At 37.9% G+C, this 27,383-nt stretch overlaps 1 protein-coding gene across 3 annotated transcripts in view; it reads left to right on the forward strand.

Moving 5' to 3' along the window:
• CDH18 (cadherin 18) overlaps nucleotides 1–27,383 on the forward strand; it is a 604,406-nt gene that overhangs the window by 469,311 nt on the left and 107,712 nt on the right. For all 3 annotated transcript variants that reach the window (XM_018065791.1, XM_018065792.1, XM_018065793.1), the window contains exons 6-7: nucleotides 3,378–3,565; nucleotides 25,247–25,500. In XM_018065791.1, coding sequence (XP_017921280.1) covers nucleotides 3,378–3,565; nucleotides 25,247–25,500 — 442 coding nt within the window. The remainder of the gene's footprint in view (nucleotides 1–3,377; nucleotides 3,566–25,246; nucleotides 25,501–27,383) is intronic.

The following is a 27,383-nucleotide window of genomic DNA, read 5'->3' on the forward strand; positions in this document are numbered from 1 at the left end:
TGACCCACTGGTACTATTTTTTCAACTTCCTTTGTTAAAATGATGTGCTTTGTAATAATATCATCATAATAATTATGTGGTTTACTTATTTATCTCTGTGTACAAAGACTCTTTTTTTTTTTTACTAGTGTCATCACCCTAATTTTCACTAGCCAAAAGTCCTTTAGGTGGCTTATTAAATTATAGAAAGTTATAGTATAGCTGGAACTTACAGTCTTTCACAACCAGGAAGTTGACTTCCTAGCCTATCTCAAAAAGTTTTGGGCAATAGATTCTAATTTATTTTGCAACTTTTCTATATGTTTTTCATCGGAACAGTGTTCTATTTTATATGTAACTTCCTGGAGCTTCCCTGGTAGCTCAGATAATAAAGAAAATCTGTATGTAAATCAGGAGAGTCCAGTTCAATCCCTGGGTCAGGAAGATCTCCTGGAGAAGGGAATGGCTCCCACTTCAGTATTCTTGCCTGGAAAATCCCATGGACAGAGGAGCCTGGCAGACTACAGTCCGCGGGGTTGCAAAGAGTTAGATATGACCGAGTGACTAAAACTTTCACTTTCAGGAATATTGTAACATTTTTAAGGATTCAAAAAATTTATTACAGACCTTAGGTTAGTTATTCCAACATGAATTTTGGAAGCACACCCATTGTCAGAAGCTTCTTTCAGTGTGTCACAGTGAAGAGAGATGAGCTCCAGTTTGAACATTTTGGGGAATGGAATCTCCTTGTGAATCATTGTGAATCAACTGCCTATCCTTGCATCCATCAACTGTGAGAAGAATGGTGGAGTCCTATAAAATTGTGGGTCTCATGCTTTTCCCAGGTCAAATAACTTTGTTAAGAGGAATATGGTACGTTTAGCAATCTGACAGATCCTGGTCAAAGCACATGATTAATATCAGGGGATCATGTTTCACAGAAGGTGCTCTACTCATGAACTGTTATGTTGGGGAGGGCTGTTGAACTAAAAAAATAATATTTGAAGTCAAGTATAGGGTAAACAAATTTATAAAACTGGGAAAAATCTTTGTTGAATAACAAGCAGATACATACAGACATGCATATAAAATCAGTTTTTAGTATCTTGATGTAGGTGCTGGAAAAGACTCTTGAGAGCCTGTTGGACAGAAGGAAATCAAACCAGTCAATCTAAATGAAATCAACCCTGAATATTCATTGGAAGGACTGATGCTGAAGCTGAGGACCAATACTTTGGCCATGTGATGTAATGAGCCAACACATTGGATTAGACCCTGATAGTGGGAAAGACTGAGGTCAGGAGGAGAACAATTGACAGAGAATGAGATGGTTGGAAGGCATCACCAATTCAGTGGACATGAACTTGAGCAATCTCTGGGAGATATTGAAGGACAGGGAAGCCTGGCATGCTGTAGTCCATGGAGTTGTAAAGAATTGAACATGACTTAATGACTGAACAACAACATATAGCACTTTAAAACATGCAATTTTACCTTTAGAAGAAAATTAGAATACTGCATACACTTACAGATGCACTAACCAAAAAAAATGAAATATCATACCAAAACTAAAAAAATTATTAACACAGAAATTATTGATATAGATGTTTTACATTCACCTATCTATATGGCCTAATTGTATTTATGTATAGTGATGCTGGGAGGGATTGGGGTCAGGAGGAGAAGGGAACGACACAGGATGAGATGGCTGGATGGCATCACTGACTCGATGGACGCAAGTCTGAGTGAACTGCGGGAGTTGGTGATGGACAGGGCGGCCTGGCATGCTGTGATTCATGGGGTCGCAAAGAGTCAGACACGACTGAGCGATTGAACTGAACTGAACTGATAGTATTAAATCTCATTAATTTAACCTTGGTTGAAATTTTTTATAAAATTACATTTTAATTAAAGGTTTCTGTTATATAGTCCACGGGTCTACATGATTTCCCAATCCTAAAACCCCTCCCACCTCCCACCCCATATCATCTCTCTGGATCATCCCAGTGCACCAGCCCCAAGCATCCTGTATCCTGTATCGAACATAGACTGGTGATTCATTTCTTACATGATAGTATACATGTTTCAGTGCCATTCTCCCAAATCGTCCCACCTTCTCCCTCTCCCTCAGAGTCCAAAAGTCCATTCTATACATCTGTGTCTCTTTTGCTGTCTCTCATATTATCATTACCATCTTTCTAAATTCCATATATATGTGTTAGTATACTGTATTGGTGTTTTACTTTCTGGCTTACTTCACTCTGTATAATCGGCTCCAGATTCATCCATCTCATTAGAACTGATTCAATTGTATTCTTTTTAATGGCTGAGTAATACTCCATTGTGTATATGTACCACAGCTCTTTTATCCATTCATCTGCTGATAGACATCTAGGTTGTTTCCATGTCCTGGCTATTATAAACAGTGCTGCAATGAACATTGGGGTACATGTGTCTCTTTCAATTCTGGTTCCCTCGGTGTGTATGCCCAGCAGTGGGATTGCTGGGTCATATGGCACACAAAAATGAACTCAAAATGGATTAAAGATCTAAACGTAAGACCAGAAACTATAAAACTCCTAGAGGAGAACATAGGCAAAACACTCCCCGACATAAATCACAGCACGATCCTCTATGACTCACCTCCCAGAATACTGGAAATAAAAGCAAAAATAAACAAATGGGATCTAATTAAAATTAAAAGCTTCTGCACAACAAAGGAAACTATAAGCAAGGTGAAAAGACAGCCTTCTGAATGGGAGAAAATAATAGCAAGTGAAACAACTGACAAACAACTAATCTCAAAAATACACAAGCAACTTCTGCAGCTCAATTCCAGAAAAATAAACGACCCAATCAAAAACTGGGCCAAAGAACTAAATAGACATTTCTCCAAAGAAGACATACAGATGGCTAACAAACACATGAAAAGGTGCTCAACATCACTCATTATCAGAGAAATGCAAATCAAGACCACAATGAGGTACCATTTCACACCAGTCAGAATATCTGTGATCCAAAAGTCTACAAGCAATAAATGCTGGAGAGGGTGTGGAGAAAAGGGAACCCTCTTACAATGTTGGTGGGAATGCAAACTAGTACAGCCACTATGGAGAACAATCTGGAGATTCCTTAAAAAATTGCAAATTGAAGCCTTTATATAATAAATAAATCACTGTGATAGATATTTCTAACTTCTCAATAAAACAATTGGTGACAACATGTACATTATGTTTAATATCTATTATAAGTATCTATAGGGAAATGTGAACATTGATGAAATAGATGTAAACATAAATAGATGTGTGGCCTAAATATTTCAGTGTCTTTTTATGAAATGATTGTTGTTTTATGACCATTATTATAGCAAATAATTTTAATATAAAATATTTTTTCAGAGCACTATCAGCTGTATGTTCCTGAGTCAGCTCAAGTTGGTTCAGCTGTTGGGAAAATCAAGGCAAATGATGCAGACACTGGCTCAAATGCGGACATGACATATTCCATCATTGATGGCGACGGCGTTGGCATATTCTCCATCTCCACTGACAAAGAGACAAGAGAAGGGATCCTTTCCTTAAAAAAGGTAAAAATACTTAGTGATCTAGGCAATTCACTCATTTTTCTATGAAAGCAAATTTGGCAAGGTATTAATAATGTATATTTTCAAGTCATTAAAATGACAAAGTATTTCCTCTTTAATGTGTAATTACATTTTAATTATGATTATGTCTAACTGTTTAAATCATTTCTTAAGCGTTAGTTGCTGAGTTGTGTCCGACTCCACAACCCCAAGGACTGTAGCCCACCAGGGCTTCTCTGTCCATGGGATTCCTCAGTCAAGAATACTGGAGTGGGTTGCCATTTCCTCCTCCAGTGTATCTTCCTGCAGGTAGATTCTTTACTATCTGAGCCACCAGGGAAACCCTATGTGTTTTAGTATGGTGGGAAGAACAGATGTAGAATACACTATGAATGTATTCCCTTATTTTTATTTTCAGATAACATAGTTATCATGAATTCCAGTTCTATTAATATCATTATTTTATGTTATGCTAATAAAAGTAGCATTATAAGACTTTCCTGCTTGATGGTCATGGACCTTTTAGTGAAGTCATTTACTTCTCATTACCCTCATTCTGTTTTATTCCTGAGAATTTGTCACCAGACTAAATCTATTATTGCCTTTTGCTTTTAAGAGAACACTATGCTCATGCCTCTATAAGAATGAAGTAGAACACAGGCAATTAGCAAAGGAGAATTTAAATGTAACTTCTAAAGCAGTATGCCTCAGTGTTTAAATGTTTAACAATTTCAGCTTGAAAATCTAGTAACACGCAAGTCCCTAGGCCTTACCTTCATTATATTTTGATTCAGAAAGGCTGGAATGGGAGTGGGGAATTAGTCTTTTTAACAAGTACTCTGGATGATTTTACTGTATAGTATGTTGAGAACAAAGGCTGAAAAATTATATTCTGACGGCTCAAATGATAAAGAATCTACCTTCAGTGTGGGAGACCTGGGTTCTATCCCTGAATTGGGAAGATCCCTTGGAAGAGGGCATGGAAACCCATTCCAGTATTCTTGCCTGGAGAATCCCCATGGACAAAGGAGCCTGGTAGGTCATAGTCCATGGGGTCACAAAGAGTCAGACACTGCTGAACAACTAAGGACACACACTGTAACAGTGAAGTGAATCTATCAATATGTCAGTCTATCAATCATCTATTTATCTATTTGAATCTAGTTGTCATTTATTACATTATCTAGCTATCTGTCTAGATATCTGTGTGTTTTTGTATATATATTTATCTTTGCACTATATAAAATCTCATTTATTCTTCTAATAATCATAATTTTAAATTGATTTAAGATTGAAGATTAATATGTCTTTTGTATGTCACAAAAGGGCCCTGAGAAGCAGAGTTTAAAGTGTGCAAATACTTATGAAATAGTCATCACTGATATATATATGATATTGATTCTTCACCTAAATATCTTCTCATTTTAATCTTTCTGAAATTGTCAAAATTGGATAAAAAATGTATTGATAAAAGAGTTAATTTTCACATCTTTATTTTAACAAATATTGAGCTTCAAGTGTCTCTTAAGTGCCAGGAATTGTGTTCTACACGAGCCATGAAAGCCTGAGCAGTCTCAGCCTGCTTAGCGCTTCCCACCTGTGGAAGCGGAGAGACATCAATAGACTATCACATGCACTCTTAGATGGGTAATAAAAGTGATCTATGACAGAGAGTTCAGAGAAGGCAAAGGCAACCCACTCCAGTACTGTTGCCTGGAAAGTCCCATGGACTGAGGAGCCTGGCGGGCTGTAGTCAGGCTCGCGAAGAGTCAGACATGACTGAGCAACTTCACTTTCACTTTTCATTTTCATGCATTGGAGGAGGAAATGGCAACCCACTTCAGTGTTCTTGCCTGGAGAATCCCAGGGATGGGGGAGCCTGGTGGGCTGCCATCTATGGTGTCGCACAGAGTCCGTCACGACTGAAGCGACGCAGCAGCAGCAGCAGCAGCATGACAGAGAGTTAAACAGTGCTATTGGGAAGACAAAATCTAGGGTGTTTAATCCTGTCTGATTAGTTAGCAGAGGTTGAACAGAGAAATAAACAATACTTCAAATCAGTTTATTTCAGTTCAGTTGCTCAGTCGTGTCCAACTCTTTGTGACCCCATGAATTGCAGCACGCCAGGGCTCCCTGTCCATTACCAACTCCCGGAGTTCACACAAACTCATGTCCATCGAGTCGGTGATGCCATCCAGCCATCTCATTCTCCGTCATCCCCTTCTCTTCCTGCCCCTAATCCCTCCCAGCATCAGGGTCTTCTCCAGAGAGTCAACTCTTCACATGAGGTGGCCAAAGTATTGGAGTTTCAGCTTTAGCATCATTCCTTCCAAAGAATACCCAGGACTGATCTCCTTAGGATGGACTGGTTGGATCTCCTTGCAGTCCAAGGGACTCTCAAGAGTCTTCTCCAATACCACAATTCAAAAGCATCAATTCTTCGGCACTCAGCCTTCTTCACAGTCCAACTCTCACATCCATACATGACCGCAGGAAAAACCATAGCCTTGACTAGATGGACCTTTGTTGGCAAAGTAGTGTCTCTGCTTTTTCATATGCTATCTATGTTGGTCATAACTTTCCTTCCAAGGAGTGAGCGTCTTTTAATTTCATGGCTGCAGTAACCATCTGCAGTGATTTTGGAGCCCCCCAAAATACAGTCTGACACTGTTTCCACTGTTTCCCCATCTATTTCCCATCAAGTGATGGAACCAGATGCCATGATCTTCATTTTCTGAATGTTGAGCTTTAAGCCAACTTTTTCACTCTCCTCTTTCACTTTCATCAAGAGGCTCTTTAGTTCCTCTTCACTCTCTGCCATAAGGGTGGTGTCATCTGCACATCTGAGGTTATTGATATTTCTCCAGGCAATCTTGATTCCAGTTTGTGCTTCTTCCAGCCCAGCATTTCTCATGATGTCCTCTGCATATAAGTTAAATAAGCAGGGTGACAATATACAGCTTTGACGTACTCCTTTTCCCATTTGGAACCAGTCTGTTGTTCCATGTCCACTTCTAACTGTTTCTTCCTGACCTCCATACAGGTTTCTCAAATGGCAGGTCAGGTGGTCTGGTATTCCCATCTCTTTCAGAATTTTCCACAGTTTATTGTGATCCATGCAGTCAAAGGCTTTGGCATAGTCAATAAAGCAGAAATAGATGTTTTTCTGGGACTCTCTTCCTTTTTCCATGATCCAGCAGATGTTGGCAATTTGAGGTAATTAGGTGAGAGAATTAAAGGAAGAGGAAAGAAAACACAATGAGAACCTGAGCGTGGTGGAACGTGGCACAGTGAGAACCTAAATAACATCCTTGATTCTGGAGTAGAGAGAGTGAAGAAGCGAGTGCATAGGAAAACACACAGAATTCTGATATATTTAACCTGATGGAAAGCCACTGAAGCTATCTAAGCAGAAAGTGAGAAGGTCTCATTTGATGTCTCTATTTCTAATGAATTTTTAAACTACAAGAGAATGAGATTATTTTTTTAATTTGTTGCTGCATTCCCAATCTAGCATGTTTTCTGACACTGAATAGGCATTCAGTAAGCACTAGCATAATGAATGGATATATTGAATTGGCCAAAAAACTTTGTTTTCGGCTTTCTATAAAATGTTAAGTAAAACTCAAATGGACTTTTTGGCCAACACAATACTATAGACTGAAAAAATGAAACAAGAAATGTCTGCTTTTCATTCCTTGAATGGCTTCTTTACTCAAATAAATCCAGGTAAGTGGATGAATAATTCTTTCTGAAAGATGAATCCTAAACCCTAGGGAACACTAGCATTTGAGAAACAAGCAGAAGGCAAGAAAGAGAGTCTTTGAAGAAAATATCAAAATAAAAAGAGAATTTTATCAGTGAAAATTCCCAAAGGAGGCTGAATAGGAGGGATATAGTCATTAAAAACATGAAGGATTCTAGATCTATGAAACCATTTAGGATTATAAAAGTTAATTCAGCTCACCATCAGCATGTCATTTTCATCACAATAGAGAGTAACATCACATTTATTGCGTGTTTCCTCTGTGTCAGGAAGGGTTTTAAGAGCTTATTCCCAAATCTTTATTGAGCTGGTACACATTATGGAGCTTCCCTGGTGGTTGAGTGGTAAACAATCTACCTGTCGATGCAGGAGTCGCAGGACACTCAGGTATGATCCTCAGGTTGCGAAGATCCCCTGCAGTAGAAAATAGCAACCCACTCCAGTATTCTTGCCTGGAAAATTCCATGAACAGAGGAGTCTGGTGGGCTACAGTCCATGGGTTGTAAAGATTCAGAGTCGGATACGACTGAGCAACTGAGCACACAGGCGCACCTTTACCATTCCTTTAAACCTAACTAGAATGGTGTGTGGGCTTTCCTGGTGGCTCAGTGGTAAAGAATCCACCTGCCAATGCAGGACATGTGGTTTGATGCCTCTGTCAGGAAGTTTCCCTGTTGAAGGAAATGGCAACCCACTCCAGTTTTCTTGCTTGGAAAATCCGATGAACAGAGGAGCCTGGCAGGCTGCCATCCATGGGGTTGCAAAAAAGTCAGACATGACTTACCGACTAAAACAACAGAAATTAATGACAGAAAATTTGGCTGAGGAGTTTGTCTCTTTAGAATCTCAAAAGTTACTTGTGTTACCTACTTGAAAGGAAACATGAAGGAAACATCTGCTACAATGAGAAGAGCAAATTTACTGTAGTGTAGAGACTATGATGATGCTGTGAAAGTGCTGCACTCAATATGCCAGCAAATTTGGAAGACTCAGCAATGGCCACAGGACTGGAAAAGGTCAGTTTTCATTCCAATCCCAAAGAAAGGCAGTGCCAAAGAATGATTAAACTACCGCACAGTTGTCCTCATCTCACACGCTAGTAAAGTAATGCTCAAAATTCTCCAAGCCAGGCTTCAGCAATAAGTGAACTGTGAGCTTCCTGATGTTCAAGCTGGTTTTAGAAAAGGCAGAGGAACCAGAGATCAAATTGCCAGCATCCGCTGGATCATGGAAAAAGCAAGAGAGTTCCAGAAAAACATCTACTTCTGCTTTATTGACTATGCCAAAGCCTTTGACTGTGTGGGTCACAATAAACTGTGGAAAATTCTGAAAGAGATGGGAATACCAGACCACCTGACCTGCCTCTTGAGAAACCTGTATGGAGGTCAGGAAGCAACAGTTAGAAGTGGACATGGAACAACAGACTGGTTCCAAATAGGAAAAGGAGTACGTTAAGGCTGTATATTGTCACCCTGCTTATTTAACTTATATGCAGAGGACATCATGAGAAACGCTGGACTGGAAGAAGCACAAGCTGGAATCAAGATTGCCAGGAGAAATATCAATAACTTCAGATATGCAGATGACACCACCCTTATGGCAGAGAGTGAAGAGGAACTAAAGAGCCTCTTGATGAAAGTGAAAGAGGAGAGTGAAAAAGTTGGCTTAAAGCTCAACATTCAGAAAATGAAGATCATGGCATCTGGTCCCATCACTTGATGGGAAATAGATGGGGAAACAGTGGAAACAGTGTCAGACTATATTTTTTTGGGCTCCAAAATCACTGCAGATGGTGATTGCGGACATGAAATTAAAAGACGTTTACTCCTTGGAAGAAAAGTTATGACCAACCTAGATAGTATATTCAAAAGCAGAGACATTACTTTGCCGACTAAGGTCCATCTAGTCAAGGCTATGGTGTTTCCAGTAGTCATGTATGGATGTGAAAGTTGGACTGTGAAGAAGGCTGAGCGCCGAAGAATTGATGCTTTTGAACTGTGGTTTTGGAGAAGACTTTTGAGAGTCCCTTGGACTGCAAGGAGATCCAACCAGTCCATTCTGAACGAGATCAGTCCTGGGTGTTCTTTGGAAGGAATGATGCTTAAGCTGAAACTCCAGTACTTTGACACCTCATGCAAAGAGTTGAGTCATTGGAAAAGACTTTGATGCTAGGAGGGATTGGGGGCAGGAGGAGAAGGGGACGACCAAGGATGAGATGGCTGGATGGCATCACTGACTCGATGGACGCGATTCTGAGTGAACTGCGGGAGTTGGTGATGGACAGGGAGGCCTGGCGTGCTGTGATTCATGGGGTCGCAAAGAGTCAGACTCGACTGAGTGACTGAACCGAACTGAATTGAACTGAACTGAACTGAGATACTATGTATGGGAGGCAAAGAAATGGGAGAAAAAAGTTTAAGCACACCATGCTCTTTGAGAAGCTTTGCAGTAAAGCCAGGGAGGCAAATAAATGAGAAGATCATAAAACAAAGATTTTAATAGTAAGTTGGGAGATGGAAAGTGTGTTGATAACAGATGGATAAAAAGTCAAGAGACAAGAAATAGGATACTAAAGAGAGGGTAATTTAATTAAAATGATGCTCTGAATTAGAGATGACCCTGTTTTAGATATTGATTGCTGATGGAAAGAAAGAATTTATGATAATATGCCTCCTTCTTTGACATAATCAAATAGGAGGGAGAATTTAATGTTTGCAGATACATTTGGAGTGATCTAGCTGGAATATCGGAGAAGGCGATGGCACCCCACTCCAGTACTCTTGCCTGGAAAATCCCATGGACAGAGGAGCCTGGTAGGCTGCAGTCCATGGCGTTGTGAAGAATCGGACACGACTGAGCGACTTCACTTTCACGCATTGGAGAAGGAAATGGCAACCCACTCCAGCGTTCTTACCTAGAGAATCCCAGTAATGGGGAGCCTGGTGGGCTGCCGTCTATGGGGTCACACAGAGTTGGACACGACTGAAGTGACTTAGCAGCAGCAGCAGCAGCAGCAGCAGCAGCAGCAGCAGCTGGAATATATATATATGTGGGGGAATGGGAAACAGAGGATCCTTCCCAACTGAGAACTATTGTTTGTATAAAGTAAGAAGTTTTATTATCTTTACAAAACGTGGGGGAAGTCATGGATGGTGTGAATACACACATAATATAAAATATAAGTATATATTTTGTGATTAAGAACAATGGGGATCTTATCACCCTTCATGGCCTCAATTAATTTTAAGTTGCTTGTGAAAAATGAAGCCAAAATCATATGTGTGCATGTGTGTGCACCTATATGTAATTAACATTCTCTATTCTATATTGCATACACACATGCACATACACAAAAGGTATTTTCAAGGTAAGTGTTGTAATTGTGTTAATTGGTAATGTTAATACTAAAAATAATGTTGATATTTAATGAGTCCAAATTATCTTTCACTTTTTTCCTGAATTTATTTTTTAATATAGTGTATACTTCCTCTAAAATCCAATGTATGCATTTATCTAATTTCTTAATCCTTCAGATTAGGATTATCCATTTTAGAGTTATTCCATTGATATATATATAATGTTACAAACTATTGCAATTTGAAAATTAAGCTATATAACTCTGTGGATTTTAACCTTCAAGAGGCACTCATACAGATGGCAGGAAATAGATAAAACAGTCCTTTCGAACTTGTTCCTTATTTAATCTCTAAGGCAGCTCACTTGAGCCAGCAAGGCAGAACAGCTAATCTTCCCAAAGATCAAAATCAGTCCTGCTCTATAAATCAGTTTGCAGGAGCATCCGCACATTCTTTCTATATCATGCCTTCATCAGAAAATTGCCAAGTTGAATTCACTGGTCCATGGTGCAGTACGTTGTAAATACACTTTGATAACTTTCATTCCTTGTTTAATGGACCCTGACTGGGTGGAAAGGGGAAAAAGATAGGGATGAATGCAAGTTGATGCATTCTATCTTGTGACATAAGCCTCTGTAGCCAGGGATATGCTTTGTAGTAGCCTCTCTAAGATTCAGTTCTTGTGGCCCCTATGTCAATTTGCTTTCTTTATAGAAGTTATCCCATTTTTTGGTTTGTTTGTTTTAACTCAAGGCTCCAGCCCAATTTTCTTTTATGACTTTCGGCAAACAGTATCTGTAGTACCACTTTTCTTCTTCAAGTATACTTAATGGCAAAAACAATGCCTATTATTTTAAGCCTAAAATCTTAAACTTGGTTTTTAAGTCAGTGAAGGACAGTGGAAAATACCATCTTTACTGTTGAATGAAAAATAAATTTTGGTCTTGCCATGTAAGAGATGTATGACATTATCACAAATCTCTAATTTCAGTTTTCTTAATTTTAATGTGCTACAAAGTGATTGTTACAGAGAGATAAATGAAGTAAAATAGTGCTCTAAGTTGTGCCTGGCTAATAAGCACAGTGATACCTCAATACCTACATTTCTTCTTTTCTTTCTTTCTTCCTCTGTTTGCACTGAATGTTAACTACACTTTCCAGAAAACTCCATGAGCTTATCTTACTGCCTTCCTTTATTTCACGTTATCTATATCACCTATAATCACATAAAGAATAGCACATCCTATGTATACTTTTGTGAATGATATAAAAATTTTCTCATTGAAGCATAGCTGATTTACAATGTCAGATTAGTTTCAGGTATACAGCACAGTGATTTCTATAGACAGTTATAAATGTATATAACTGTCTATATATATATATAGATATATATATAACATATCTATCTATCTATATCTATATCTATATATCTTCTGCAGATTTTTCCCTCAGAGGATATTATAAAATATTGAGTATAGTTGCCCATACTATAAAGTATAGTTATACATAGTAGTTGTACCTAGTTATACATAGTAGTGAGTTTATATTAATGCCATCTTCCTAATTTATCCCTCCTCATCCCTCTTCCCCTTTGGTATCATGTGCATAAACACCCTGGTAGCTCAGATGGCAGAGTCTCATAAACATCCTGGTGGCTCAGATGGCAGAGTCTTCCTGCACTGTGGGAGACCTGGGTTGGATCTCTGGGTTGGGAAGATCTCCTGGAGGAGGAAATGGCAACCCACTCCAGTCTTCCTGCCTGGGAAATCCTGTGGACAGAGGAGCCTGGCAGGTTACAGTCCATGGGGTGGCAGAGTTGGACACGACTGAGCCACTAAGCACGGCACAGAAGGGACTGTCATTCATGGCTTTTGGCAATCTACATCCCCCTCTGTCTTCTGTAAGCATTTTTATCAAAATTCTAGTTTTGTCTTTGTAGTGTAACATTTCTAGGTAGATTTCACTCATGCATATCTTTCTTTGATTTATCGTCTCTGTTTTGCATATCAAGGTCAGCATCTCTCTAGTTTTCATTGTGCAAGTGTTAGTCGCTCAGTCGTGTCAGACTCTTCGGAATCCCATGGACTATAGCTGACCAGGCTGCTCTCTTCATGGGATTTCATGGGCAAGAATATGGCAGTAGGTTGCCGTTTCCCCCTCCAGGGGATCTTCCTTACCCTGAGAGGAACCCAGATCTCCTGCATTGCTAGTGGGAAAGAACCTGCCTGCAAATGCCGGAGATCTAAGAGATGAAGGTTCAATCCCTAGGTCAGGAAGAGCCCCTGGAGGAGGGCACAGTAATCCATTCCAGTACTCTTGTCTGGAGAATCCCATGGACAGAGAAGACTGGCAGGCTACAGTCCATAGGGTTGCACAGAGTCCGACAGAAGTGAAGCGACTTAGCATGCATGGTATGCTCCAGCACTGCAGTCAGATTCTTTATCATCTGAGCCACCAAGGAAACTCCAGCAATTCTATACCCTTCTTACATCTTCTAGATCTAGTAGAGTATAAAGAACTTATTCTAATTAAGTCATTATAAATATACTGAAAATCGCATGGACAGAGAAACCTGGTGGGCTATAGTTCTTGGGGTCACGAAGGGTTGGACATGAATGAGCAACTGAGCACAGCACCGACATCCTGATAATTTCCAGGAACGTGTATCTCATGTGTGCTCTGTGTATGTGTATCTCTAGCCACAGTAGTTGGTGCACATTTTTCTTTGCAACTGGATACCTTGTATTTTTTTAAATTTTATACTCTATATCATTTATAACATTTTATTTAATAAAGGATCAGAGGTGGATAGTGACAGTAAACCTAAAAAGTTATAAAAGTATTTAAGTTTAAATTAACCCTGAGAAAAAATAGGAAATGTTTCCAACTAAAACCATACTACACCCATTCAGAATAATCACATTTTTAAATTGTTAGTGGGTTGTATTTCCTGAATGTTTCTGTATCATTTCTTTGTCTTGTGGTGAGTGGCAGAATAAGAATCAGGATGTTCTTTGCCATCTGACTGTAAAGTTTTGAGGCTTTGAGCCACAAAGTGCAATAAAAATATGGTATACCAACTTATTACAAATGCACACACTTCATACATAAGAAGAAATAGGTTTCTAATACTAATGAACTAAATAAATAAATTTATTTATTTAAATAAATAAAACATTCATTAGAGATTATATTTAAAAATCAGTCAAACTATTATTTTTATTATTATAAGATTTAAGTATCTTGAAAGTGGTCTCTTGTTCAGCCAGAAACTGAAGAGACAAAAGCTCAATTCAGTGAAATCTACCACTGTATTTATAATACCTTTGACAGAGGACTGCTTTGTGGCAACTTTACTTCTGATTCTTCATTCATAGGCATGGCTATGGAGTGACAGATTCATTAAAACTACTTTGACATTAATTAATACTTTTTAACACCTATTCCAGTAATATTATTTGGGCTTCCCCAGTGGCTCAGTGGTAAAGAATCTGCCTGCAATGCAGGAGATTCAAGTTCAATCCCTGGGTCCTGGAAGATCCCCTAAAGTAGGGTGTGGCAACCCACTCCAGTATTCTTGCCTGGGAAATCCTATGGAGAGAGGAGCCTGGGGGCTACAGTCCATGGGGTCACAAACAGTCAGACACAACTGCAAAGACTGAGCACTCAGCACTGTAATATTTAGTATACTAGTTGGAAATTAATGATTTGTTGAAACAGCCTGATGAGTTGAGCTATCCACAACTTAAAAAAAAAAAAAAAACTAAAAGTAGAGCTACCATAAGACCCTGCAATCCCACTTCTAGGCATATATGTGGAGGAAAACGTGATCTGAAAAGATACATGCACCCCAGTTTTCATTGCAGCACTGTTAATAATAGTCAAGATGTAGAAGCAACCTAAATATCCGCTGATAGCGGAATGGATAAAGAAGATGTAGTACATATATACAATGGAATATTCCTCAGCCATTGAAAAGAATTAAATGATGTCATTTACAGAAGCATAGATAGACCTAGAGAGTCTCATACTAAGTGAAGTAACTCAGACAGGGAAGGAGAAACATTGTATGACATACCTTATATGTGGAATCTAAAATGAAATGGTACAAATCAACTTACAAAACAGAGAGAGACTCATAGAGTTAGAGAACAAACATGGTTTCCAAGGGGGAAGGGATAATTAGAGAGTTTGGCAAGGTTATGTACAATACACACTGCTGTGTAAAACATATTTAAAATGGATAACCAACAAGGTCCTACTGTATAACACAAGGAACTCCATTCAATGTTAGGTGGCAACCTGGGTAGGAGGGGGATTTCAAGAGAATGGATACATGTATAAGTATGACTGAATTTTTTTTGCTGTTCACCTGAAACCATCACAAAATTGACCAAACCCCAATACAAAAGTAAAATTTCAAAATAACCAAATAATAGAATATACTTTTCTTCAGAAAATTCCAGGATTTGGCCATATTTTGCACAATTGCAGTTCCATTTTTTATTAAAATATTGGTATCAATATCATTATTACCATCCCATTTCAATGATGGAACACATGGATCATGATGCAATATAATAACTGGATGAAGGAGAGGTCCTATGAGTCATTTTTATTATGTAGGAAAACACCCAATACAATATTATAAAGTAATTAACCTCCAATTAAAATAAATAAATTTACATTAAAAAAATAAAAGTTATCCAGATAATTAAAAAAAAAGAGAAAACAGAATTTTAGGATCTTCTTGGACTCCATAAAGAAGTGAGTCTTCGAATAACTTGGCTAAATGCTGTTTTTGGTATCTATTTATGATGGTTGCATAGTTCTAGAGAAGGAATATTATTAGTATGATTTAATGAATAGTAGAAGTGATTAATGAGAAACAATTAAAATGTTCCAAATATGTAGAGCTGGCTAGAAAATGATTGATGGGGAAGATGATAACTTATCTACAGGAATATGAAATATGTTCTTATTAAGGAGAGAAAAGTTTGATTTTATAAGTAAGAAAGAGCAATGATATGTGAAAGTAATTACTAGGAGTAATATGATAAAATTAAGAAATGAAAACTTAAGATTAAAATTGGAACCAATCAGTGACAGTGAACTGCATTAGAACATTGAAAAGTAACTAAAGAAAAGTAAGAGAAGCCCCACTGCTTGGGGAAGTTAGAATTACACCAGAATAAACAGCTCTAACTGTCACAGAGGTGAGAGAAGATTTTGCAAGAAAAGAGTTTCAAGTGTTTCAGTTTTTTAGCTTTGTGAGTCTGAATTAAGAAATTATAAAACTACTAAGAGTTTTGGTAGCCAGAATTAATGAAGTTATAATTAATGAAGTTAATAATTCATGTTCAATGTAATTATAAACACTTGGCAAGAGGCAAGAATGTATCCTTTAATAGTGAGGAAATTTTATTCCACTAAAAATCTGGCAGAAAGTGAAGAAGAGCTAAAGAGCCTCTTGATGAAATTGAAAGAGGAGAGTGAAAAAGTTGGCTTAAAGCTCAACATTCAGAAAACGAAGATCATGGCATCCGGTCCCATCACTTCATGGCAAAAAGATGGGGAAACAGTGGAAACAGTGACAGACTTTATTTTGGGGGGCTCGAAAATCACTGCAGATGGTTATTGCAGCCATGAAATTAAAAGACACTTGCTCCTTGGAAAGAAAGCTTGACCAATCTAGACAGCATATTAAAAAACAGAGACATTACTTTGCCAACAAAGGTCCATCTAGTCAAAGCTATGGTCTCTTCAGTAGTCATGTATGGATGTGAGAGCTGGACTATAAAGAAAGCTGAGTGCCTAAGAACTGATGTTTTTGATCTGTGGTGTTGGAGAAGACTCTTGAGAGTCCCTTGGACTGCAGGGAGATCCAACCAGTCCATTCTAAAGGAGATCAGTCCTGAATATTCATTGGAAGGACTGATGCTGAAGCTGAAACTGAAACTCCAATACTTTGGCCACCTGATGTGAAGAAGTGACTCATTTGAAAAGACCCTGTTGCTGAGAAAGAGTAAAAGCAGGAGGAAAAGGGGACAACAGAGGATAAGCTGGTTGGATGGCATAACCAACTCAAAGGACATGAGTTTGAGTAAACTCCAGGAGGTGGTGACGGACAGGGAGGCCTAGCTTGCTGCAGTCCCTGGAGTCACAAAAAGTCAGACACAACTGAGTGACTGAACTGAACTGAAGAATTTTTTCCTTGTTAGTCATCAAGTTGGAATGCTATATTACATCCTTTATATGCTAATTAGATTTCAGGCAAACTATCACAGTGCTTAAGAGCAAAGCCTGTGGAGTTCCCACTGCCTGAGCTCAAATCCCAAGTATATCACTTATAGGCTGTTGCCCCTGAATAAGTTTCTTGACTTTTATGTACTTTGTTTTCTTCATTTGTAAATGGAAACAATTGTAACTCAGAAGAGTTGTGATCATTGAATTAGTTAATATGTGTTAGTTGTTTAGTTCACACATAGGAATTAACTTCATATTTTAAAAATAACATAAAATTTTTCATCCTTCAAATGTAAACTATAAAATAGCACTTTTCCATACTCTAAACAAAGCTATATTTAAAATTGAATGAATTAAAGATTTTAAAATTTAAAAAATAAAAAAATAAATAAAATTGAGGGAGGCTATTAATCACCCGCCATGTACCAGGAATTATGCCAGATAACTAAAATGCAAAGATGAATTAGATAATATTCTCTCTCTTAGAGGAAACTGAGTAGCCATGATACATTGTTATAATACAAGATGTCAAATGTTAATGGTAGGAGTTTATTTAAGTTGTCATAAGCACTCAGATAAAAGAGGGCCAATTTTTCGAAGGTGGAGGACGGTTTGGAAACATTTTCATGGGAGATTTGTTTTAAGCATTCGTGAATACTTCCCATATACTCAGGAAAGTAAATCTGAGTCCCAGTCTTTATATCCAATTGAAGCACCCTTCATATATGGAGATCACAGACAGTTTTGAGCTTTAAAAATGAGGAAATATTATGAATACATAACATGATCTGACCACAATAGTTGTTGCATGAGTCACCTGAAGTTTTCTATGTTTTGTCTGAAATACAGCTTTATGACCCAATAGCTATACAACTAAGAGTTTGTAATACCAAACTTAGAATGAAAACTGGATTACCAACTGTGCTGGGGTGTCTTCTTTCCCAGGTGTGCCAGGGCAGTCACAGAAACTGGAAAACAATTTGTGAGGGATAATTTATAGGCCCTATAAACCCAAGCACTGCCAAATTTCAGACTCCCACATTCCCAGAACTGCAAGAGAATACATTTTTTGCTGTTTTAAATCACCCAGTGTTTACTGTTATGGCAGCCCACAGCAACTAATGCAGTGGCATTCATACAAAAACTAATAAACTAATACAAATATTAAGCAACCTCTTCTCACCTGTTAAAAGATGCTTACTCCTTGGAAGGAAAGTTATAACCAACCTAGATAGCATATTCAAAAGCAGAAACATTACTTTGCCAAGAAAAGATCTGATGGTTTTTCCAGTAGTCATGTGTGGATGTGAGAGTTGGACTGTGAATAAAGCTGAACACCAAAGAATTAATGCTTTTGAACTGTGGTATTGGAGAAGACTCTTGTGAGTTCCCTTGGACTGCAAGGAGATCCAGCCAGTCCATTCTAAAGGAGATCAGTCCTGGGTGTTCTTTGGAAGGACTGATGCTAAAGCTGAAACTCCAGTACTTTGGCCACCTCATGCAAAGAGTTGACTCATTGGAAAAGACTGATGCTGGGAGGGATTGGGGGCAGGAGGAGAAGGTGACAACAGAGGATGAGATGGCTGGATGGCATCACCGACTCGATGGACGTGAGTTTGAGTGAACTCCGGGAGTTGGTGATGGACAGGGAGGCCTGGTGTGCTGCGATTCATTGGATCGCAGAGTCCGGCATGACTGAGTGACTGAGCTGACTGACTGACTAAACTGACTGTCACCTGTAGAACCATTCTAGTAAAACAAAGCATATCACAAGTTGAATTATTCCAGAAATGGTTCAGTGTCAGAAAATCAATTATATTAGTATATCAAGAATATTATGGAGAAGGAAATGGCAACCCACTTCAGTAGTCTTACCTAGAGAACTCTGTGGACAGAGGAGCCTGGTGGGCTGCTGTCCTTGGGGTCGCACCGAGTCAGACACGACTGAAGTGACTTAGTAGCAGCAGCAGAAAGGATATTAATACATATCAAGGATATGCCAATACATATCCTTGTTATAGTTCCTAGTAATTATATATTGCTAGTGTATTTGATTACTTATTATGATTATCATGATTGCATCATATTTAGCATAGCTAGATAAAATACTAAAATTTAAAACATTAAATTTAGCTAGTGACAGTTTCCTGGCATAAGTATATCCTATTTGGTAATTGACACATATGATATTAAAATTATTTTAATTTACTAAATTTGTCAACAATAGTCATCAGTTCAGTTCAATTCAGTCACTCAGTTGTGTCCAACTCTTTGCAACTCCATGGACTGCAGCATGCCAGCCTTCCCTGTCCTTCACCAGCTCGCAGAGCTTGCTCAAACTCATGTCCATTGAGTCAGTGATGCCTTCCAATCATCTCATCCTCTGTTGTCCCCTTCTCCTTCTGCCTTCAATCTTTTCCAGCATCAGGGTCTTTTTCAGTAAGTCAGTTCTTCCCATCAGGTGGCCAAAGTATTGAAACTTCAGCTTCAGCATCAGTCCTTCCAATGAATACATTTGTTAACTGTGAGCTTCGATGATGACACAGTTTTGGTTCCTGACTCTAAGAACTTGTACTGCAACTGAGGCCAATCCAGGGAATTAAGGCAAAGGCAAAAAAAGAAAATGAAAACAAAGTCTGATAAAGTTCCTGAAATATTTCTCCTTAAACATTAAGATTATGTTAGTAAACTCCAGTAGAACACCTCTCCCTTAGAAGCATCTGCTTCTCATCTTAAACACTGAACTGATAATCCAGACTTACAGTTTTGAAAAGAAAGAAAGAAAAAAGAAACTTGGCATGGGTCTGATATTTTCTCAAATGGGATAAACAGTATGCAAATTATAGACACCCCCACCCGCCACACCAATATCTTGGCGAGGCAAAATCTAGGAGTAAATAATGGTGAACATTATCAAAGACTGGAGGCTCATCTTTCCAAGAGTTGTCAAGTGGCTCAGAAGGGTTGATTGTTTTAATCTTCTGTCCAATTCAGCTGTCAGAATCCTGCCCCTCAAAACTGCAGGCATGGGCGGTTGAAATGTTAACATTTTATAGCTGGAAAAGGTTATTTATCATGCTCATAAACAATCTCTGGTTCTATAATTGCCCTAATCAACTTCCTACTATGCCTCACACATATGAATTTGTTCTGTATCTTTTTTTTTTTTGGTTGCTGTTTTGTTTTATGATAGGAAAAGTGTGTGTTTTGTATACTCTCAGTTAAACTTTTTTTTTTTTTTGCTTTCTTTGGTATTTTTATAAACTGAGAATGTTTTTAGATTTTTTTCTTCATCTTTTAATCAAAACTAGGTATTAGATGAATAGATTTCACTGTTCTTGATTTATTGTTTTTGATAGACTACTTTCACATAATAAAAATAAAAATCTTATAACTATGAAAAATGATACCCTTAGACAGAGTTCTAACTAATTTCCTGGGAACAAAAGATTATTAGGAAATTACTGAGTGATCTGCTTATAGTGTGTGAATAATACATACTTGGATGGCATTACCAGGATTTACAGTAAATGGAAAAAATTATAATCCTAATTCTGTGTACACTATTGTATATTCTTTGTTTTAATATAAAACCAAGAATTAACATATTTTATTTTGTATACATAATCTTGCAAAAAAAATCCTCCGAGATTGTAATTTATTTCCAGTTTCTCTAATTTGCAATTTAGCACTGCAGTGTTTTCTTTATAAATGAGCTTACTAAGACTATTTCCATGTGTGTTATTAATTCATCTGCTTCTGAAATTTTGATCCTGCTACTGGCAGGATCAACCAGGTAGGGGGAGCGAGCATGACGACGAGGGGCCGGGCGTGCCGGTGGGGGGTGGGGAGAGGCGCGAGCCGGGGGAGAGAGACCCCCGCGAGGTGAGGAAGCCGAGAGAGGAGGGTGGGGGCCGGGAAGGGCGCTCCAAAATATCCTCTCTTTCCTTAGTGACTTGAGATGGGTCCTATCCATCCATCTGCCAGACTTGACAAACAGGTCCTTTAAAATGATTATCTCTTTCTTGGGGTACTTAAATATATATGAGTTAATCATAAACATGAAACCATGTGTTCACATAAAAATCTATACCTCAGCAGTAGGTAGGCCAGTGTTAAGATAAATGACATCTAACTTGCCAGGGGATCTGCTAAAAATGGAAAGAGAGATGCCTGTTGTATTGGATGCACAGCTTGATAATAATACCTGATAGGATAGAGGTGGCTAAAATTATTTCCACAAGTTGCATTGGAAGTCTTTCTGACTATCAGTGAACCTTAGTCATGACAAAGTCTACCAGATGCAGTGGGTTAAGTCTAAAAATTTACATTGATTTTCAACAAGTAGTAAATCTGCCAAGGGTGTTGCTTTCCATGAGCCAAATATCTAGATTCTGACGGTCCCTGCTCCTCTGTGCGAAGGGGACCATATCCATGCACCTAATTCTTGATAGGCAGCAATTGTGTACCATTTTGAGGAGAGGTCATTTAAATTTGGATGAAACTTATTGAATTACTCCAAAATAGATTCTTACTTACTAATGTTAAGGAGAAAGGAGTCAAGGAAAGAAAAGTGCAGTGAATCTGTGGGTCCAACTAAAAGTCATGCAAGTCCCCAAACAAGATGGATATTAGATACACTGGCAATTCATTTCTAGCTTTAATTCTCTGAGAAGGAAATGTCTCCCACTTGGTGGGTCATAAACTGCAGATCAAGTAGCCTTTCTTTAAAATTCTTGTTCTGTCACTCAGTCATGTCTGATTCTTTGCAACCCCATGGGCTGCAGCATGCCAGGCTTCTCTGTCCTTCACTGTCTCCTGGAGTATGCTCAAACTCATGTCCATTGAGTCGATGATGACAAACTACCATCTTGTTCTCTGTCATCCCCTTCTTCTCCTACGTTCTGTCTTTCCTAGCATCAGGGTCTTTTCCAATGAGCTGGCACTTTGCACCAAGTGGCCAATGTATTAGAGCTTCAGCATCAGTCCTTCCAGTGATACTTTGGTTTCTCTTCTTTAAAATATATAAATCTAAAATGCATAATATTTTGCTGTATATAAATGTATATGTATTATATATTTGGTTCACATTTAAGAATTTGAGTTTTTAACATTTTTAATATTTTATTTTGTCTTTTTTTTTTTAGGATTTTCAATGCATTTTATTTTATTTTATTTTATTTTATAATTTTTTATTTTTTTTAAATTTTAAAATCTTTAATTCTTACATGCGTTCCCAAACATGAACCCCCCCTCCCACCTCCCTCCCCACAACATCTCTCTGGGTCATCCCCATGCACCAGCCCCAAGCAAGCTGCACCCTACGTCAGACATGGACTGGCGATTCAATTCTTACATGACAGTATACATGTTAGAATTCCCATTCTCCCAAATCATCCCACCCTCTCCCTCTCCCTCTGAGTCCAAAAGTCCGGTATACACATCTGTGTCTTTTTTCCTGTCTTGCGTACAGGGTCGTCATTGCCATCTTCCTAAATTCCATATATATGTGTTAGTATACTGTATTGGTGTTTTTCTTTCTGGCTTACTTCACTCTGTATAATTGGCTCCAGTTTCATCCATCTCATCAGAACTGATTCAAATGAATTCTTTTTAACGGCTGAGTAATACTCCATTGTGTATATGTACCACAGCTTTCTTATCCATTCATCTGCTGATGGACATCTAGGTTGTTTCCATGTCCTGGCTATTATAAACGGTGCTGCGATGAACATTGGGGTACATGTGTCTCTTTCAATTCTGGTTTCCTCGGTGTGTATGCCCATATTTTGTCTTATAAACACTTGTAAAATAATGTTATGACAATGTCTTATCTATCTCCCTGAGAAGTATTATTTGTTCTAGGTTGTTATTATTTTGTTTGGGAGTTCAGTCAGTTCAGTTCAGTCACTCAGTCATGTCCAACTCTTTGTGACCCCATGGACTGCAGCATGTCAGGCTTCCCTGTCCATCACCAACTCCTCAAGTTTACTCAAACTCCTGGAGTTTACTCGTGTTGGTCATGTCATCCAGCCATCTGATCCTCTCTTGTCCCCCTCTCCTCCTGCCTTAAATCTTTCCCAGCATCAGCGTCTTTTCAAATGAGTCAATTCTTTGCATCAGGTGGCCAAACTATTGGAGCTTCAGCATCAGTCATTTCAATGCATATTCAGGACTGATTTCCTTTAGGATGGATTGGTTGGATCTCTTTGCAGTCCAAGGGACTCTCAAGAGTCTTTTCCAACACCACAGTTCAGAAGCATCCATTCCCTGGCACTCAGCTTTCTTTATGGTCCAACTCTCACCATACAAGATTACTAGTAGTCATCCATACAGGACTACTAGAAAAACCATAGCTTTGAGTATTTCGACCTTTGTCAGCAAAGTAAATCCTCTGCTTTTTAATATGCTGTGTAGTTTTGTCATAGCTTTTCTTCCAAGAATCAAGTGTCTTGTCTTTTTAAATGGTTGTTTTCCTCCTATACAATCTCCAACCCTGGGTAGGTCAATTTTTCAAGGCAACTCAGAAGAGATAAGGGAAATAATCATCAGTAGGACTGACTTTCTGTTTATAAAATCCCACTAAATGTGCTCTATAGCTTCTCCCTGAGCCTCAGGGTAAATGAAAATATCTGATGTCCCCTCTAGGGAATGGTCATTCTCTGATCCTGCCAGGAAAGAAGACTGCAAGATTGAAGCAGACTGCTGCAAAATCAGTTGCAGAAATAGGGGTGGAAAAATAGCCATAGTTTTTTCTCATAGATGTTAATATAGGTACTTCCTCAGGCTCAAAATATAAGGTTGATCTCTGCATTGCCTGCACTAACATCACCATGGAGACTTTCAGCATGATTAATCCTATAACTAAGCACATTTTGGATTACAGAACCTGTATGTCCCTCATGTTTAACACTTTCAAATGTTTCCATCATTACCTATAAAGGTACTTCTTGGAAATACTACCTACTGACTCACACACTCTTGTTTCTAAGTCTGCATCCTTATTATTTTCATAATACTTGATGTTCATGTTTAGTTGCTAAGTCATGTCCTACTCTTTGCAACCCCATGGACTGTAGCCCATGAAGATCCTGTGTCCATGGGTTTTTTCAGACAAGAATACTAGAGTAGGTTGCTGTTCATAATGCCTACAATGTCATATATCACTAAGTGTCCAGTGCTATAAATGTGTTTATTATTTTGTATCCTATAATAAACCATATATTCTCTTGGACAAAACACCAAGATTGATCTAGTTCTTCATTATTGTATGTGAAGTCAAATTCATGGCTCCTGATAAATATATTAATAGAAGATACATAAATATTATCTGGATGATTTTTTAATAGGAAAAAATAACTAGAAAGATACAGAGAAACTATTAATGCTGATTCAAAGTTAAAAAGATAAATGGTATAAACAAGCAGAATACTACAATTGAAAAAACAAAGTGGATAAAACTATCATAATAAAGGAAGTGTAAACCAAAATAAATATATGAAATGGTATTACAAGCAAAAGTAAATAATTACAATTAAAACTATAAAAATGAACTTTAGAAGTCTGTATAAAACGTTTTGCTAAAATTTCAAGATAATGTTAATTGAAAGCTTAAACATTTGTCAGATTTTAAAATAAGATATCAAGTTTAAGACCAGCAAGGTAAAAATAAGATGATGATAGATAAAAATCAATGGTATAAGATAGATTAAGTATAGAGCAAACAAACAAAACAGTACCTTTTCAATTTAGCTGATTGGTAGAAAACATTTCCCCATTGGTTCAGGAGCAAAGAATCTACCTGCAGTGCAAAAGATGCAAATTCCCTCGCTGGGTTGGGGAGATCCCCTGGAGGTGGAAATGGCAACACACTACAGTATGCTTACTGGGACAATCCCATGGACAGAGGAGGCTGGTGGGTTCCAGTCCATGGGGTCACAAAGAGTTGGACACAACTGAGAGACTGAACATCCACACAGCAAATATTTTAAAAAGTTAATGACTTAAGTTGAACAAGAGATAGAAAAAAGTTGCTTGAAGAGATTCCCCAGAAAGCAATATTAGCTTGACTGGGGGAAGTATTCTTTTGTCCCTAATTATCATCATATTTATGGCTGTGAAAAATCACTGTTGTTTCAGATTTGAGTTTCCATGATTTCTACTGTAGATATTACTGCTAAGACAAACTTCATGTTTATGAGTGGATAGACCTACCTAAACGTATCCATGTTTGTTTGTTTCAAAAATGGAAAAGGAAATATTTGTTTGAAAAGTGATGGGACTCATAATATTGGAAATCTTATTTTTTCCCCACAGCCACTGAACTACGAGAAAAAGAAGTCATATACCCTCAACATAGAAGGAGCCAATACACATCTTGATTTTCGCTTTTCTCACTTGGGTCCCTTTAAAGATGCTACCATGCTGAAGATCATTGTTGGGGATGTAGATGAACCACCACTATTTTCCATGCCTTCCTATGTCATGGAAGTCTATGAAAATGCCAAGATCGGGACAGTTGTTGGCACAGTTTTGGCCCAAGATCCTGACAGTGCTAATAGCTTAGTAAGGTATGGTATACTTTCTCCTTTTAGACATATGAAGATTTTATTGTCTCTGATAATAATTTTAAATGGATAAATAATATTTAAAATGTTTATTTTCCATGTTATTTTCCATTAATGCAATTCAATGATAGTATCGTCTATTTCATTAACTGAGTAAATAACAGATGGATTTCTGTCAAATTTAGCAGACATGTAGCTATCTTTATGAATATATTGGTGATCACACAGATGATTTTTTTTTTTCATTTGATCATAGATGGGGGCATTATTGACTGGAAAAATCCATAGAGAAATGTTTCAGTGCAGATTAGAAACTCTTTGGTACCTTAGTAATAGGGAATATAAATACAGTGAAAAAAAGGTGAGCATTTGGGAATAGCATTCATCTCTGAGTCCTTGTTCTGTCATAATGTGGTAAACCTTTGGGAAATTATCTACTCTCATTTCTAAAAGAAGAACACTAATATATATCTCTCAGAGTTATTATGATTATTTATCAAGCAATATGCTCTAAGTTCCAAGACAAGTGGCCTGCACCTAATAGCCACTCAATAAATGCTAACTTGTCCAAGGCAGGTTCAGTTCAGTGCAGTTCAGTTGCTCAGTCATGCTTGACTCTTTGCAACCCCATGGACTGCAGCACACCAGGCTTCCCTGCCCATCACCAGCTCCTGAAACTTAAGGCAAGTTAGAGACTCACCTCTAATGACAGGAAGACCAATGTGAGAATTCTGGTGACTTGATTTACTAGTTGTGTAATCTTATGCAGTCATTTAACCTTGCTAACTCTCAATATCAAGTAAATGGATAAGAAATAATAATATTGCATGAATATGTTGACAGAATTAAATTACATTGACAGAAAGTACTTAACACAGTAAGTGCTCACTAACGCTATTGTGGCATGTCATGCACAGAGATAATTAAAGCTTTCCTTGCATAATCAGAAAGATTTGTGTTATCTTAATTATGATAAAAATCAAAGAACTATGTAAATATATAAAACTCTTTAGTTACCTTGTATATATACCCTTGGATAATTCTAAGGCCCTAGAAGGTCTGAAATCCTTAACAAATCTGTCTGCTTTTTCCCATCAAGGCTATATTCTCACTCTCTTTAGTTCTCATCCATTTTAACAAAAGCTAGTATGATAAATAGTCTCCTCAGAATCTATGAAATCTATGTAAAGGGTTTCAATTTCCTGTTATATAAGAATGATTCTTTTTAAATTTAAAAGAAATGACCAGAACACTCACGTATGGAGAGAAACAATGTTCAGAGCACAAAGTTATGTATTTAATAATTCTGTTTCATCTGTGAATGTAGAAAAATCACCCTGTTAGTTGATACCCCTTCTGTCACACTGAGAACAAGAACTCAACATTGCTAGAAGCAGGATAGGCAAAGTAAAACAAAATGAATGAACTCAGTTGTGAATGTTGATCTTTAATTAAGGGTTCCAAGCAGAAGTTGATGTGCTTATTTGTTCAACCACAAGAAAACCCGCTATGCTTCATCATTCCATAGAAGGCCATATGCATTTCATAAGGAAAATGTGTCTTTAAAACTAACTACATGAAAAGCTAACATCATAAAGTGTGGAAGTGTTACTTGCTTGGTCGTGCCTGACTCTTTGCGACCCCATGGACTGTAGCCCACCAGGCTCCTCTGTCCTTCAGATTCTCCAGGCAAAGCTACTGGGCTGGGTTGCCATTTCCTTCTCCAAGCATTATAAAGGATACTTACAAATCAGTGGCAATTTACATAAAAGAGCCAACATCTTTTGAGAATAAAAAATTTCATGCTGTGAGTTTGATGTGAAAATATTTGATAAAGACGGGTAAGACTTTCTTTTTAAAACTAAAGCTTGATATCAATCATACAT

This window comes from Capra hircus, chromosome 20 (assembly GCF_001704415.2).
Source record: "Capra hircus breed San Clemente chromosome 20, ASM170441v1, whole genome shotgun sequence".
NCBI classification, from domain to species: Eukaryota; Metazoa; Chordata; class Mammalia; order Artiodactyla; family Bovidae; genus Capra; species Capra hircus.